The sequence below is a fragment of the Tamandua tetradactyla genome, chromosome 8 (genome assembly GCF_023851605.1).
Source record: "Tamandua tetradactyla isolate mTamTet1 chromosome 8, mTamTet1.pri, whole genome shotgun sequence".
Lineage (NCBI taxonomy): Eukaryota > Metazoa > Chordata > Mammalia > Pilosa > Myrmecophagidae > Tamandua > Tamandua tetradactyla.
In genome coordinates, this window is record NC_135334.1 from 26,335,230 (window position 1) to 26,348,758 (window position 13,529).

Consider the following 13,529-nt stretch of genomic DNA (forward strand, 5'->3'; position numbering starts at 1 on the left):
TCTGAATTATCTTAATTCTGACCTGACCACCTTCATTTTTATCTCTGAATACCAGGTTATACATATATAAAACAACCTCTAAAAATCCAGAAATAATAATTATCACTCCAGACAAAATGTGACTGCAACAAAAGCTTGCAATCTAGGTTCCTGTTTTCTTATAAGCATTTTCTTACTGAGATCATACAATAATTGATTTGTTTCTGGCTTATTTTGCCTCACCAAATGTCCCAGGGGTTCATTCACAATGTTGCATGCCTCACAACTTCGTTCCTTTTTGTAGCAGCACAATTGATTGAGGCATGATAATATTTGCCTTTTTGTTCCTGATATTTCATTCACCATACAGTCCTTAAGGTTCATATGCCTAGTTGCATGCCTTACAAATTCATTCCTTCTTGTGATTGCTCAGTAGCCCTTGACCTTCATTTTTGAAAGGTGTTTTTCCTAACTATAGAAATCTAAGTTTAATAGTATTTTTTCGCTATTTTCATTTTAAACATGTCGTTCCATTGTCCTCCTGCCTCCTTCATTTTTTTTCTAATAAGCTTATCAAGCACTCATTCTTCAGGGTATCCTCTTGTATATTGTGTGTCTTTTTTCTTAGGCTGCTTTTAAGACTTCTCATCTTTGACTGCAATGTACCTAGTTGTAGAGTCTTTGTATTTATTGTTCTAGGGGTTCACTTGCCTTTTTACACGTATAGTTGATGTCTTTAATCAATTTTGAAAATTTTCCAGTCATGATCTCTTCAAATATGTTTTCTGCTCTATTCTCTCATCCTTCCCCTTTTAGACCTCCAATTACTTTTATGTTAGACGAACTGATAATGTCCCTCACTGATATTCTGTTCTTGTTTTTATTTCATCCTCTTCATTCTCCTCCATCTCCTCCTCTTTTTCCTTTTATTTTATTGGATAGTTGTTATTAATTTGTCTTCAACTTTGCTGTTCTTTTATTTTTCTAGATAACAGTCTGCCATAAAGTCAATAAATTAATTTTTCATGTATGTATCATTACTTTTTCATTTCTAGAATTTCCATTTGGTTCTTTTTAATAATTTTGATTTCTGCTGAAATTCCCCAATCTATCCATAAACATCATCCAATTTTTCTACTACATCCTTTAGCTTACTTATTGATTTTAGTGTCTCTAATAATTCCAGCCACAACTGTTTCTTCTCTCCCATTTATTTATTCAATTATTTATCTGTATGAATTATTGTTATTTATCGGATATTTATTGTATCCTATAATTGTCCCAATTTTGGTCATTGGACTCTTTCAGGTGAGTTTCTGTGCATTTTGACATGTCCTTGGCTCATTTTTTAGCAATTCCTGGCACCAAAAGATGCTCCTGGATCATCTTGTATTTTCTCCTGCCAAAGTGCTGGAATCAATCACAACTCCACAGACCTCTGGCTCCTTATAGAGGAGAATGATCTTTAGAAACCAACATCTGGACCCTAGGTATCATTGTTTCTACGGTTTCTCAGAAGACACAGCTTGGTAATACTATGTATGTTAACCCATGTATATAAACAAATGTATATTTATTTCCATACCTGTCTGTCTATATATCTCTTTTAAAAACATAAGGTTGACTGATAATTCCATTCCAATCAAACACACAAGGTTCATTCTAATATACCCATTTTCTTATTTGTACTTTCTTTCTCCTAAAATATCTAACTCTCTACCAAAAAGGCTTGTTGACCCCTGGCTTCCCTGGTTTCAACCATTTAGATTTCATGTTACTATTCATATCTTTACATTAAAATCTTCTTTTTTGGGAGTGTACCAAATTACTTTATTTGAAGGAATGGTACAGATGAAACAACTTGGTGGATGCTGATACAACTCATAGAAAACGCAAAGGTAAACCCAACATGCATGCACTAACTGCCGTGGTGGCCAAAGAAGTCACCCGTGACTCTGAGGAAGACAGCACAAGGCTTAACTCTCATCATCAGTTTCCCAGAGTGTGTTTATCAAAGAGATACTCTGCCAAGCCAGAATCCGGGGCCCCCATCTTGTGCAAGTTGGTTATGCAGTCACCCATCTCTTTGATGGGTCTCACCTGCTCATTCAGGTAATGCGTCTCAACGAAGTCACACAAATGGGGGTCATTTTTGTCAGTGGCCAGTTTGTGCAGTTCCAGTAGTGACTCATTTACCCTTTTTTTCCAAGTGTAATGCACGCTCCATTGCATTCAGCCCGCTCTCCCGGTCATCTCGTTCTGGTTTCTTGCTATCCTGAAGGAAGATTCGGCCACCTCGTCGGTTCTGCAGCTTCATCAGTGTCTCAGCATGTTCCCTCTCCTCATGAGATCGATGAAGAAAATATTTGGAAAAGTTCTTCAAAGCCACATCATCAACGTAGTAAGACATCGACAGGTAGACGTAAGGGGCGTAGAGCTCCAGGTTGATCCTGCGATTAACGGCGGTCTCAGGCCTGGTGGTAGCTCTGGCGCAACCGCGACGGGGACGCGGTCGTCATGGCGGGCGACTGAGGAGAGGAGGCGGCGCCTGCGCGGTGCGGGAGACGTGGCTGAAGGCGGCTCGGAGGGGCCGGCCGACGGAGGGAGCGCGGGCTTCCCTTCAAGCACTGCTGAAGCCGGAAACCACAGCGACTCTCCGCGAAGACGGCTGCCGAAATCTTCTGTCTTGATAGCTGTTTTGAATTTGTTCCATTTCTATTTTGTTTCTTTCCTCTTCTTGTGCTGTTGGATTAATTGAGCATTTTTTAGGATTCCATTTAATTTCCACTATTTCTTTATGATTTATGCCTCTTTTTAAAGGAATATTTACTGGTATAAACTGTATATGTTTAATTAATCAGAGTCTACATTCAAATATTATTATACTGTTTCATATTTAGTATAAGGACTTTACAACAATTTTTCTAAGTCTTCCAACCTTTTTGCTATTGTTTATGCATTTTACTTTAATGTATACTATAAGCGCTACAATTTTTTAGAGCAATGAAAAATAAGGAAAATGAATTTTATTATATCTTCATTTATTATATTACCGCATTCTACATTTCTTTGTGAAGACTCAAGTATGTCTCTGGTATGAAGAACTTCCTTAAATATTTCTTTAAATGTAAGTTTGTTGGTAATGAATTCATTGTTTCTGTTTACCTGAAAGAGCCTTTATTTCTACTTCATTTTTGAAAGGTGTTTTTTTTTTCTGGGATAGAATTCTGGATTCACAGGTTTGTCTTTTCTTTCAGGACTTTAAAGATTTCACCCCGTTGTCTTGTGATTACATGGTTTCTGATAAGTATTCCAATGTAAGTTTTATTACAGGTAATTTAAAGGTTTAGGAGGCACAAGGGTGAGAAAGAAGGAACATAGACAAGGAAATTTAAAAGGGGGGGGGGTGTATTTCTGCGCTCCCAGGCTGCGCTCACACAACCCAAGATGGAGGAAAGTGAGTCAGTGCCTGGGTGATGGCGTGGGCGGGTTTTAAGAAAGGGGGTCAGGTGATGTCCGGAAGGGGTGGTTCTCCGGAAGTCAGCTGGTAGGAAGGGGCGGTTCATCAGCTCCAGAAGTCAGGTGTCCGGAAGGGGCGGTTCCAGAAGCCATGTTGGGAGGGGCGACACAGCCTCCACAGCTCTAGTTGCAGTGCCCTTCCCTGTTCCCCGACCTAACCGTAATGTGTCCTTTTTATTTGGCCACCTTTGGGATTTTTCTCTTTTGTCTTTTCTACAGTTTGAACGTGATATGCCTCTTTGTGCACACACGTGTGTTTATTCCTATAGAAAGCTGATATAGATATGGGTGAGAATGCGCATGTGTTATTTATGCTGTTTCGTGTTTGTTTCCTTAGCTTCTTGAGTCAATGGTTTGATGAATGCTATTGATTTGGGGAAATTCTTAGCCATTATTTCTTTAAATATTACTTCTGACTTGCTCTCTCTTTACTTTTCTGCTTTTCCAATTACATATATACTAGACATTTAATATTTTCCCATAGCTCTTGGATTCTTTGTTCTGTTTTTTGGTGTTCTTTTTTTAAAATTATTTTTTCTTTTTTGGGTTTCAGATTGTGTCATTTCTACTGGTCTATCTTCAAGTTCACTGGTTCTTTATCTGACTGCATCAAGTCTACAGAGGAGCATCTCTAAGGTATTCTTTTCTGTCACTGTGTTTTTCATTTAATTCTTTCTTATCCATCACTCTGCTGAAATTGCCTATCTGATCTTGCATTGTGTCCACCTTTTTCATTAGAACATTTACCATAATAATCGTAGCTATGTTTAACTCTCTGGAAGATAATTGCTATATACGTGTCATATAAGTCTAATTCTGTTGATTTCCTGCCTCATAGGAGGATGCCATCTTCTTCTCCCTTTATGTATGCCTCATAATTTTAAGCTAAAATTTGGGCACCTTGTGCAGAACAATAGAGACTGGGGCAAATGTTTTTATGCTTTTAAATAGACACATTTTCTCCTTCATTCTGCTACACATCTATTGTAGGGGAATTGTATTAGCTTGGTCAGGACTTGAGCTACACTTGTGGTTTGTTGTTGCTATTGTTTCCCTCAATGTATTAAAATGAGTAATATCTCATTTTAAGAGTGGGGACTAGTTTATTATTGGGTTTTTCTCAAGGTCTATTCCACCATCAGCTTTAGGTCTTCCATTTGTGCTGTACCTCAGAGAGGGTCTGTCTTTTTCAACTCTCTCTGTGGTATTCTGCTGTTACTTGTTACCTAATAACTGTTAGCCTGGTGGTAGAGGTTGGTGTGTTGAAGTGGTTTCTGTTCTTTTGGATAAATCTCAGGTAACTTTCATTCCATTTTGCCCTATCTCAAGTACAACCCAATTCTTTGCTTTCAATTTCCCAAGCTCAGCTAACACAAAGGTATAATTTTTGCTAAGATTCTATTATTATTCAAGAGAAAACAGAAAGGAATTACAAAGCAAAAAATAATTACTAAGTTCTATTAAATGTTACTGCATCCAAGGACCCAAAGCCCAAACTGAACCTTTTGTATCTGTTACTATCACCTATAGGGACAAACTTATTCTATAAAATAAGGAGAACTCAAGAATCTCCTTACTTTGAACTCCAAACCAAAATGATTCGTAGAGCCCCACTGAGGTAAGAAAATTACCTACCTCCAAAATCTAAGGCCTTGTTAGTTCTCAGTTATTGTCTTAGGCTAGATCTTTTTTTATGATAAATGACAGTGGGACACACTCCCTTGAGGTAAAAATCCAAACTTACCCACAGGAATCTTGTTTGTCCCAGGCTCCCAAGAAGCAATTACATAATAATATATCATCAGTCATTTCCAGTGACTGCTTTATTCAGTAGCAAACAATACCAAGCCATGGAATTTAATAGTCCAATCCAGCTTTTGTTGAGTCAAACCTAATCCATTGGTCTTCAAGTCTCTTTGTGGCCCTAAATGAATGAAGGATCAGGCCATCATGTCTCTTTTCTGGTCATTGGGATCTCCATTCACAATCAACTGTGACAAACTGCTTCAGTGAAAACTGAAACAACCCAGGAAGAGCAAGCAGTAATTTACAATACATGAAGTAGTTCAAATCCATCTTGACAACAAGGTAAGATTATCTCCAAAGAAACAATAAATCCTGTAGAGAAATGATGCTGCTTAGTGATGCATATGTTTATATTATAAAACGGAATACTTCTTATTCTGAAACATCTGCATTTAGGTTACTTCACTTCATTCATGTTTTCCCAAAGAACAAGAGATGTACACTTGCTTTATAATCATATAATTTTATAATTATATAAAAAGTCTTGGTGGTAGAGGAGTTCCACACAGTTTACCCTGAAGGGCAAGACTGCTTGCAATTTTTAAGTAAAATTTTCCTCATTCTGTCTTCAGGAGTAAAGCCTGAGTCAGGCAACCTGTCACACAGAGTCTGATCAAAAATTGAATGGGTAACCAGATGCCCATATACCCCTGTTGAGGTTATACAAATCCAAAAAAGTTGTTCAGGAAACCAACCATACCCTGTCTAAACAATCATGTTCATTCATCTAACTAAGAAAACACCAGACACATAACATCAGTTATGTGTTGTTAAAGTGTCAAAGTCAGATGAGTTTGAACAGATGCTCATAGATTTCCTGTGTTTTATTTTTCATATTGATAAATATTCTTTTATGCTGCAGTGAACAAAAATGCAATGACTTATGTTTACAGTTTATGTAGTAGGGTTCATATAATGTTGACAGTTTCTCGCATTTTAGAATCCTATGTGAAAATTCATAAGATGAAATAAAATTCTTTCTTCTACATTCCTACCATATTCAAGGCCTCACAGAAGTTTGCTGAAGAACTGAAAGGTTCTATAGGATATTATGTAGTGTAGTGTAGTGTAGTGTAGATATTATGTAGGATATATGTAGTGATGGATTTGAGATCACCTTAGCAACAGGCATAAGTTATTGTTGTGCTCCACCATTTTAACGACTCAATTACTTTCTGCTTCAGCTTCTCCTACTTTCTCTGTTAACATCTAACTAATATACACCCTCTTTCTTTCTACTTCATGGTTTCTGCTGCTTCATGTCTTCCCCTACTTTAAGATTTCTGGCAGTATCTTATAGGGATCAAAAATGCAGTTTGGAGATCTGCGTTCAAGTCCTCTCTCTGTCTTTTCCTGATAATGTGACCCAAGATAATGTACTTAACTGCCTTGTGTCATCTTTTTCATCTGAAAATGGTAACTACTTCATAGTATAGTTCTAAGGTTTAAGTGAGTTAATGCATTTAAAGTACTTAAAATAGTGCCTGTGTGTATTAAGTCTTCCATAAACGTTAACTACTGTTAACTACTGTTATTGTATCTCTGGATCTCTCCACATCTATACCACCACCTGCTTTCATCACTTTTAGAGTGCAGAAAATAGGAGATCTGATTGGTAAGTAGTCACTGTCTAAAGGGAGCCCCCTAATTGGCAGGGTTCTCATACCAAGCCTCTTCATAGGATCTCACTACCATATATTTTGTTGACTGAAACAGTTGCCCATCTCTGTTAAAGGTTGGCAGGTTAACAAGGTACAAGCCTGATGACTTAGACAAATGAAATATTTTTCACCACCTTGTTCAAAGAAGGCTATGGGAATGTCAGATTCTCCAAACTTCACAGAATTTCCTCTGGTACACCTGAAAATGACACAGAGTCCCTGCCCATCTGTTAATAATACATATGAGGTGATGGTGACTTATTTATCCCTATACCCTGCCATAGCATGGCCATTCTTCCCTCCATTAACAAGGCTGAGCTGCAACAGACAGTGTCCTTTATCATTGTTTAGTGACATACAGAGAATCCTATCCCAGATTCTCACTGCTGGTAACTTGAATCAGTCTGTGGCAGCATCTTCTCTCATTTTAATGTTCATCTTTCCGAAGACAGAGATTGTCTCCTTGAATGCAAATCCCACGGGAACAGGGCTTCCTGCCATCCAGTATAGCCCCCATGCTGATGAGCACACCTTGTTTGATTCCCAAGATAACAGTAGCCATTTTCCTAACTTGTAGTTCAGTCCTCAGTGAATGTTTCCTGGATAGCTGCTTTTTGATGGGACCATTTTGTTTGGGTTCTTAAACCCTCATCAACACTACTCATACCCTATGTATATCCCCAGAGAACTCATGATTTCCTGGAATAGATTTTATTGTGTAAACTCATAGTTCAGTGTTCCCAACCCCAGCTGAGCGCCAATCTTTCAATCCCTCATAAAGTCCCATGAATGTAGAGAAAAAAATAATAATTAAAGATGATGATAAAACCATAGAGATACGTGACCACATCTAATTGCAGAGAAAACATGTTAAGGAGGACTGTGTATCTTGCTCACACCAATCTTTTGAATCATTTGAAAGAAAGCATGACAAAAAGAGCCTTTTATTTTAAGTATAATGGACAATAAACATATGAACCACAGGATCACATGGTTATTCCAAGTGTATTGGAGACATGCTGAGCAGTGGAAAGTGTTCTACATGACAGCTCAAAATGTCAGGGATTCTGGTCTCAGTTCTATTTTGAAGTTCACTAGATGACCTGGACAAATCATTTACACTCTCTCCTGTGTTCTTACTTCTTTAAATCAGGCATATTTATTTTGCCTATTTCCTAAAAAGATGCCAAGTTAAAATATCAATATCTATATTACTAAAGCAATTTAAAACCTATCAATCTTTGTCTCTGTGCAAGCTGTGATCATTCAGACTAAACCAGCATGGTTGTTGACCTCAGCCTCTTAAGGAGCAGCCCAACCCACTGCAAACATTTTTCTCTTATTATAGATTTCCTTGGCAAAATTAAGTAATCCTGGACCCAGTTAAACTCATATAAAACTGCTTTTCCAACAGTCAACTTGTAAAGATCTAAAGAAGTATTGCTAAAGTGAGTTTGGTAGAATATGATCAAGGATGTTGAAAGGATTGTCAAAATCTGAAAGATCCTGATTCTTGTTATTGTTTAAAATAAAACTGCAAAGGTTGATGGACATCTTCAAATATATTTAATTTCCTGTGTGGGGCAGCACAAATGAAGCTCATGGCGGAGCCACAGTACACTCAGCTCCTACTTCCAGTGGACACTGGTGTAGCCATCCTGAGCACCTGCTCCTTCAAACACCCTTTCTGTCAGATCAAGAATACAAAACCCGGAGGAATTCAAAGCTATGACTAAACTGTTAAACTCTTGGCCTGAGATTTAATCAGTATTACTGTCCTACCTCCGTTGTATCTGAGCCTCTTTAACTCAACAAATTTTATTGTTTATTTATCATGCACAAGACGATATGCATGTGAATCCTCTGTGACTGGGCTCAGGTGTGAACCAGGCAGCTCAGCTCTCCATGGATAGCTATCTCTTCTGAGTCTTTCAAACTCCCAGCTTCAGTTATGCTTTTTATTGTCAGATGTTATTATAGACTTACTAGAATTAGACTCATAAACACTCAAGGACATTAAAATAATCTAATCTAATATACAAAGGCACTTCTCCTTCCTACGTCTGCTTGAACTGGTGACGATGGTTTGTGATCCAGGACCCACCAGAATGTGGAGCTGGCACACCTGATACCTTTCACTTTAGCTGGAACAAAAATAAGGCTGTGAATCCAAGCTCAAGGTACCCAGACTGCAATTTACATCTCTGATTTGTTTTGGTACTGAAGACAGGAAAACCAGTTGCACACTGGTGGCTATGTACAGAGCTACAACACCCATCTTACCACATTTGTATGGGATTGAACAAAGACTTTAAATTAAAGATATGAAAAAAATTTGCAGAATTTGTCAGGTAGAGAGAAAGGATAACATTTGTTCTTGAATTCAGAAACTTCTACCATCTATGTAAAAACGGGATCGAGGGTAGAAGGAGATTGTAGGAGAGAGTAATTTTTGAGGGTAGGAAATCAAGTAGTTTGATTTTTAAAGATAACTTGAAATCCTAGGACGGACAAAAAGTAAAATGTAAGCAGACTCAGAACGACACGGAGATGTTTGGAGATGCAGAAAGAAAACACCCCTGGGGAAAGCTATTTGAAACCAGAAGCAGAAGAACCAGCAGATGTCAGCCACATGCCTTCCCATCTGACAGAGGTGTTCCAGATGCCATCAGCCCTTCTCGAGTCAAGGTATCTTTATTTGGATGCCTTAGTTTGGACATTTTTATGAACTTAAAACTATAAACGTGTCTTAATAAATCCCCTTTATAAAAGCCAAAAAAAAATGTAAGCAGAGAAAAAGATTGCTAAAGTCTGGAAATTTTATTTTATCAAAAGAAGCATGAGTTTTAAAATAATTTTTTTCAACTCTGAGGAATGCTAGAACATCTGCACATTAACCTTAACAAGGAAGCTGGAAAACCAATTTCATAAAAAGGACACTGTGGCAATGTAGTTTTCAGTGGGATTATCTGCTGAAATGTTTTGTACCTTCTCTTGCATTTGAGGGAGGAGAGTAGGGAATCTGTGAGGTCACACATAGCCTGGAGACCTCACCTGGACATGAGTAAACATGCGTCCTGGAGGTACTTAGCCACTCAGTTTCTTAGAGTCCATCATGAGCTCCATGTCTCAGCCTCCCTCTTCTGCATAATATACAAACCAATGGCCAAAAGATTATGATGAAAAGAATTGGGAAGCATAAAGTGTTCATGTTGATAATTATAAACAAGGGTGGCATATAAGGTGTGGAGTTTAGTTCTTCCTTCAGAGCAGCTAGTAAATAGCCAGGAACTGTATAGAACAACTGTTCGGGGAACATCAGTGACTGGACATACATGGTACACCAGTTTGGAACAAGTGGAAAGGCTGACATCCTAAAAAGAACTGTAAGTCTCCCATGCTGTGAAGGCCAGTACCCCTGCCCCATGGGCATAGCAGGCTGGGTTCCCAAGGGAAAAGGAAACCATCCCTACTAGGAGCAAGGAAGGTAGTTCAACCAAGCTTCAATTATGGACTGCTGAAAACAGGCCCAAAGCACAGATAAGCATGGAGTAAAAGAACTAAAAGCACTAAAAGAATTGGGAGTTTTGCCTAGGTAGAGAGGAGGTGGGCTGAAGGAAAAATAAAAAACAGAGGCTTTTTATATTTTTTTACTTTTTTTGTTGTGAAATATATATACAAAACAATAAATTTCAAAGTACATTTTAACAAGTAATTATAGAGCAGATTTTAAGGTTTGGTGTGGGTTACAGTTCCATGATAAAAACAAAAAAATATTTCATGGACAACACAAAATATTGGAAAAAGACTGGGCCCAAAACAAAGGGCACAAACAGCCTGGGAACACAAGAGCCATGCACCAACTCTAGCTTATGACTGGCAAACACAGGGAACTGGTTCCTACTCTGAAAAGGCTTTCTCTCTCTCTCTCTATTTTTTTTTATTTCGTCACAGTTTGTTCTTTAATACTGTAAGCACTCTCAGGCTTCAACACTTCACCAGGCAACAGTGGAATTAAGGCATTTCTGAAAAAATAAAAACTAGTCAAATGAAATTGGTTAATTCTTTAAAGGGTGTATCTTCCCCAAGAAAAGAGGAGTGGTGCCCAGCTCAAGTGGAGGTCTTCCTTCAGGGAATTCTGGCCTGGGGGCTGGAAAAACAGGGAATTCTGGCCCCTCCTACCTCAACCACACTATTAGCAGGGTGAGGCAACTGAGAATTAAGGCAACATATCACTTTACACTGGTGGAAAACTCAGTGCTGACAAGTGCCACACACTGGGTAGATAAGAAAAACACAGAGTCTAGATACTTCATAGGAACATCTGACAACCTGCCAGGTCTCACCCTCAGAGAGGAACATCTGAGACCTGCCAGGTCTCAACCCTTGATATTGGTTATACTGTCTCCCTGAGATGTGGGTCTGTCTGGTCTGGGAAAATCTGGCTGAGGTTGATCATTTTGAGGAGGAGAACACCTTCCTCAAAAATACGCTCCATATGCAGGACAAGAAACAGAAAAACAAGTCCTGAAAAATTCTGATCAGTTAAACAGAAGCTATGCTATAAGCAGAGAATAAGTTGAATTAATGCCAAAGAACATATAGACAACAAAGCCAACCAACAGGAAAACCCTAGATAAAAGAGTGAAAATGACCTCCAGAATAAACTAACAAAGGAAAGCAAATGCTTAGACAACAGCAAAAAATAACAAGTTATACTAGGAAAATCAAAGATATGACCCAGTCAAAAGAATAAATAACAAACAAACATTTCAAATGAAATACAGGAGCTGAAACAACTAATGAAGGATATTTGAACAGGCATGCAAAATCATATCAAAAATCATATCAATGAGTTGAGGGATATATGACAAAAGAGATGAAAGATATAAAGAAGACATTGGGTAAACATAAAGAAGAAGTTGAAAGTTTGAAAAACCAAATGGCAGAACTTAATGGGAATGAAGGCACAAAAGAAAAGGTAGGGGAAAAAAGCAGTAGAAACGTATAATAGCAGATTTGAAGAGGAAGAAGAAAGGAATACTGAGCTAGAGGACAGGACATCTGAATTTCTACACACAAAAGAACAAATAGGAAAAGAATTGGAAAATATGAGAAGGGTCTGAGGGAATTGAATGATAACATGAAGTGCATGAATATATGTGTTATGGTGTCCCAGAAGGAGAAGAGAAAGGAAAGGGGGCAGAGACTAATGGCCAAAATAATCACTGAAAATTTCCCATCTCTTATGAAAAACATAAATTTATATCCAGAAGTGTAGCATGCCCCAAACAGAATAGATCCAAATAGACCTACTCCAAGACAATTACTAATCATATTATCAAATATCAGAGACAAAGAGAGAATTTTGAAAGCAGCAAGAAGAAAGCATCCATCACATATAAGGGAAGCTTGATAAGATTATGTGTACATTTCTTAGCAGAAATTATGGAGGCATAGGCAGTACTATGATAAATTAAAGATTCTGAAAGAGAAAAACTGCCAACAAGAATTCTATACCTAGCCAAACTGTCCTTCAAAAACAAGAGGGAGGGTGTGCAAAGGTGGTTCAGTGGTAGAGTGCTCACCTTACATGCGGGGGACCCAGGTTTGATTCCCGGACTAAGCACCTAAAAAAGGGGGGGTGTAGTTTAAAATATTTTCAGAAAGCCACTGAGACAGTTTGTGACTAAGAGACCAGCTCTTACAAGAAATACTAAAGAGCACTATAGGCAGGTAGAAAAAGAAAAGAGATAAAAGTCTGGAGGAAAGTATAGAAATGAAAACTTTCAGTAAAGGTAAAGAAGGGGAAAAAAATAAGGTATGACATATGTTCTAGTTTGCAAATGTCTAGAATGCAATGTACCAGAAATGGAATGGCTTCCAAAAAGGGGAATTTATTAACTTGCTAGTTGACAGTTCTAAGACTGTGAAAATGTCCAAATTAAAGCAAGGCTATACAACTGTCCAATCTAAGGCATCCAGGGAAAGATACCTTGGTTCAAGAAGACGTTCAGGGTTTCTCTCTCAACTGGAAAGGCACATGGCAAACATGGTGACATCTGTTAGCTTTCTTCCCTAGCTTCTTGTTTTATGAAGCTCCCCCAGGGGTGTATTCCTTCTTCATCTCCAAAGGTCTCTGGCTGCATGGGCTCTTGTGATCTTTGTGGCTCTCAAGCTTTTTCCAAAAATAGTTCCTCTTTCTAAAGGATTACAGGAAACTAATCAAGGCCCACCTGAATGGATGGAGTCAGATGTACCTCTCATCAGAGGTTAATACCCACAATTGGGTAATTACATCTCTGTGGAGATAATCTAATCAAGCTTGCAATCTACAGTGCTGAATAGGGATAAAAGAAAGGACTGTTTCCACAAGATGGATCAGTATTAAAACATGGTTTTTCTAGGGTACATTATCCTTTCAAACCTTCACAACAAATAAAATCCAAAAGACAAAATGGTAGAAGAAAGTACTGCCTTTATGTAATAACATTAAATGTTGATTGATTAAACTCCCCAATCAAAGACATATACTGGCAAAATGCATTTTAAAAAGAGGACAAT

At 38.1% G+C, this 13,529-nt stretch overlaps 1 protein-coding gene and 1 pseudogene across 7 annotated transcripts in view; one reads left to right on the forward strand and one right to left on the reverse strand.

Moving 5' to 3' along the window:
* Nucleotides 1–510: 510 nt before the first annotated feature.
* On the reverse strand, nucleotides 511–2,498 carry LOC143644202 (ferritin heavy chain pseudogene; annotated as a pseudogene).
* A 49-nt stretch (nucleotides 2,499–2,547) lies between these two features.
* Nucleotides 2,548–13,529, forward strand: part of LOC143644200 (NXPE family member 4-like) — a 36,743-nt gene continuing 25,761 nt past the window's right edge. For 3 of the 7 annotated variants that reach the window (XM_077112849.1, XM_077112851.1, XM_077112856.1), the window contains exons 1-2: nucleotides 3,670–3,786; nucleotides 4,052–4,134. In XM_077112849.1, the coding sequence (XP_076968964.1) occupies nucleotides 3,783–3,786; nucleotides 4,052–4,134 (87 nt within the window). In that variant the 5' untranslated portion in view covers nucleotides 3,670–3,782. The other 4 variants (XM_077112850.1, XM_077112858.1, XM_077112854.1 and 1 more) reach the window with 4 other exon arrangements.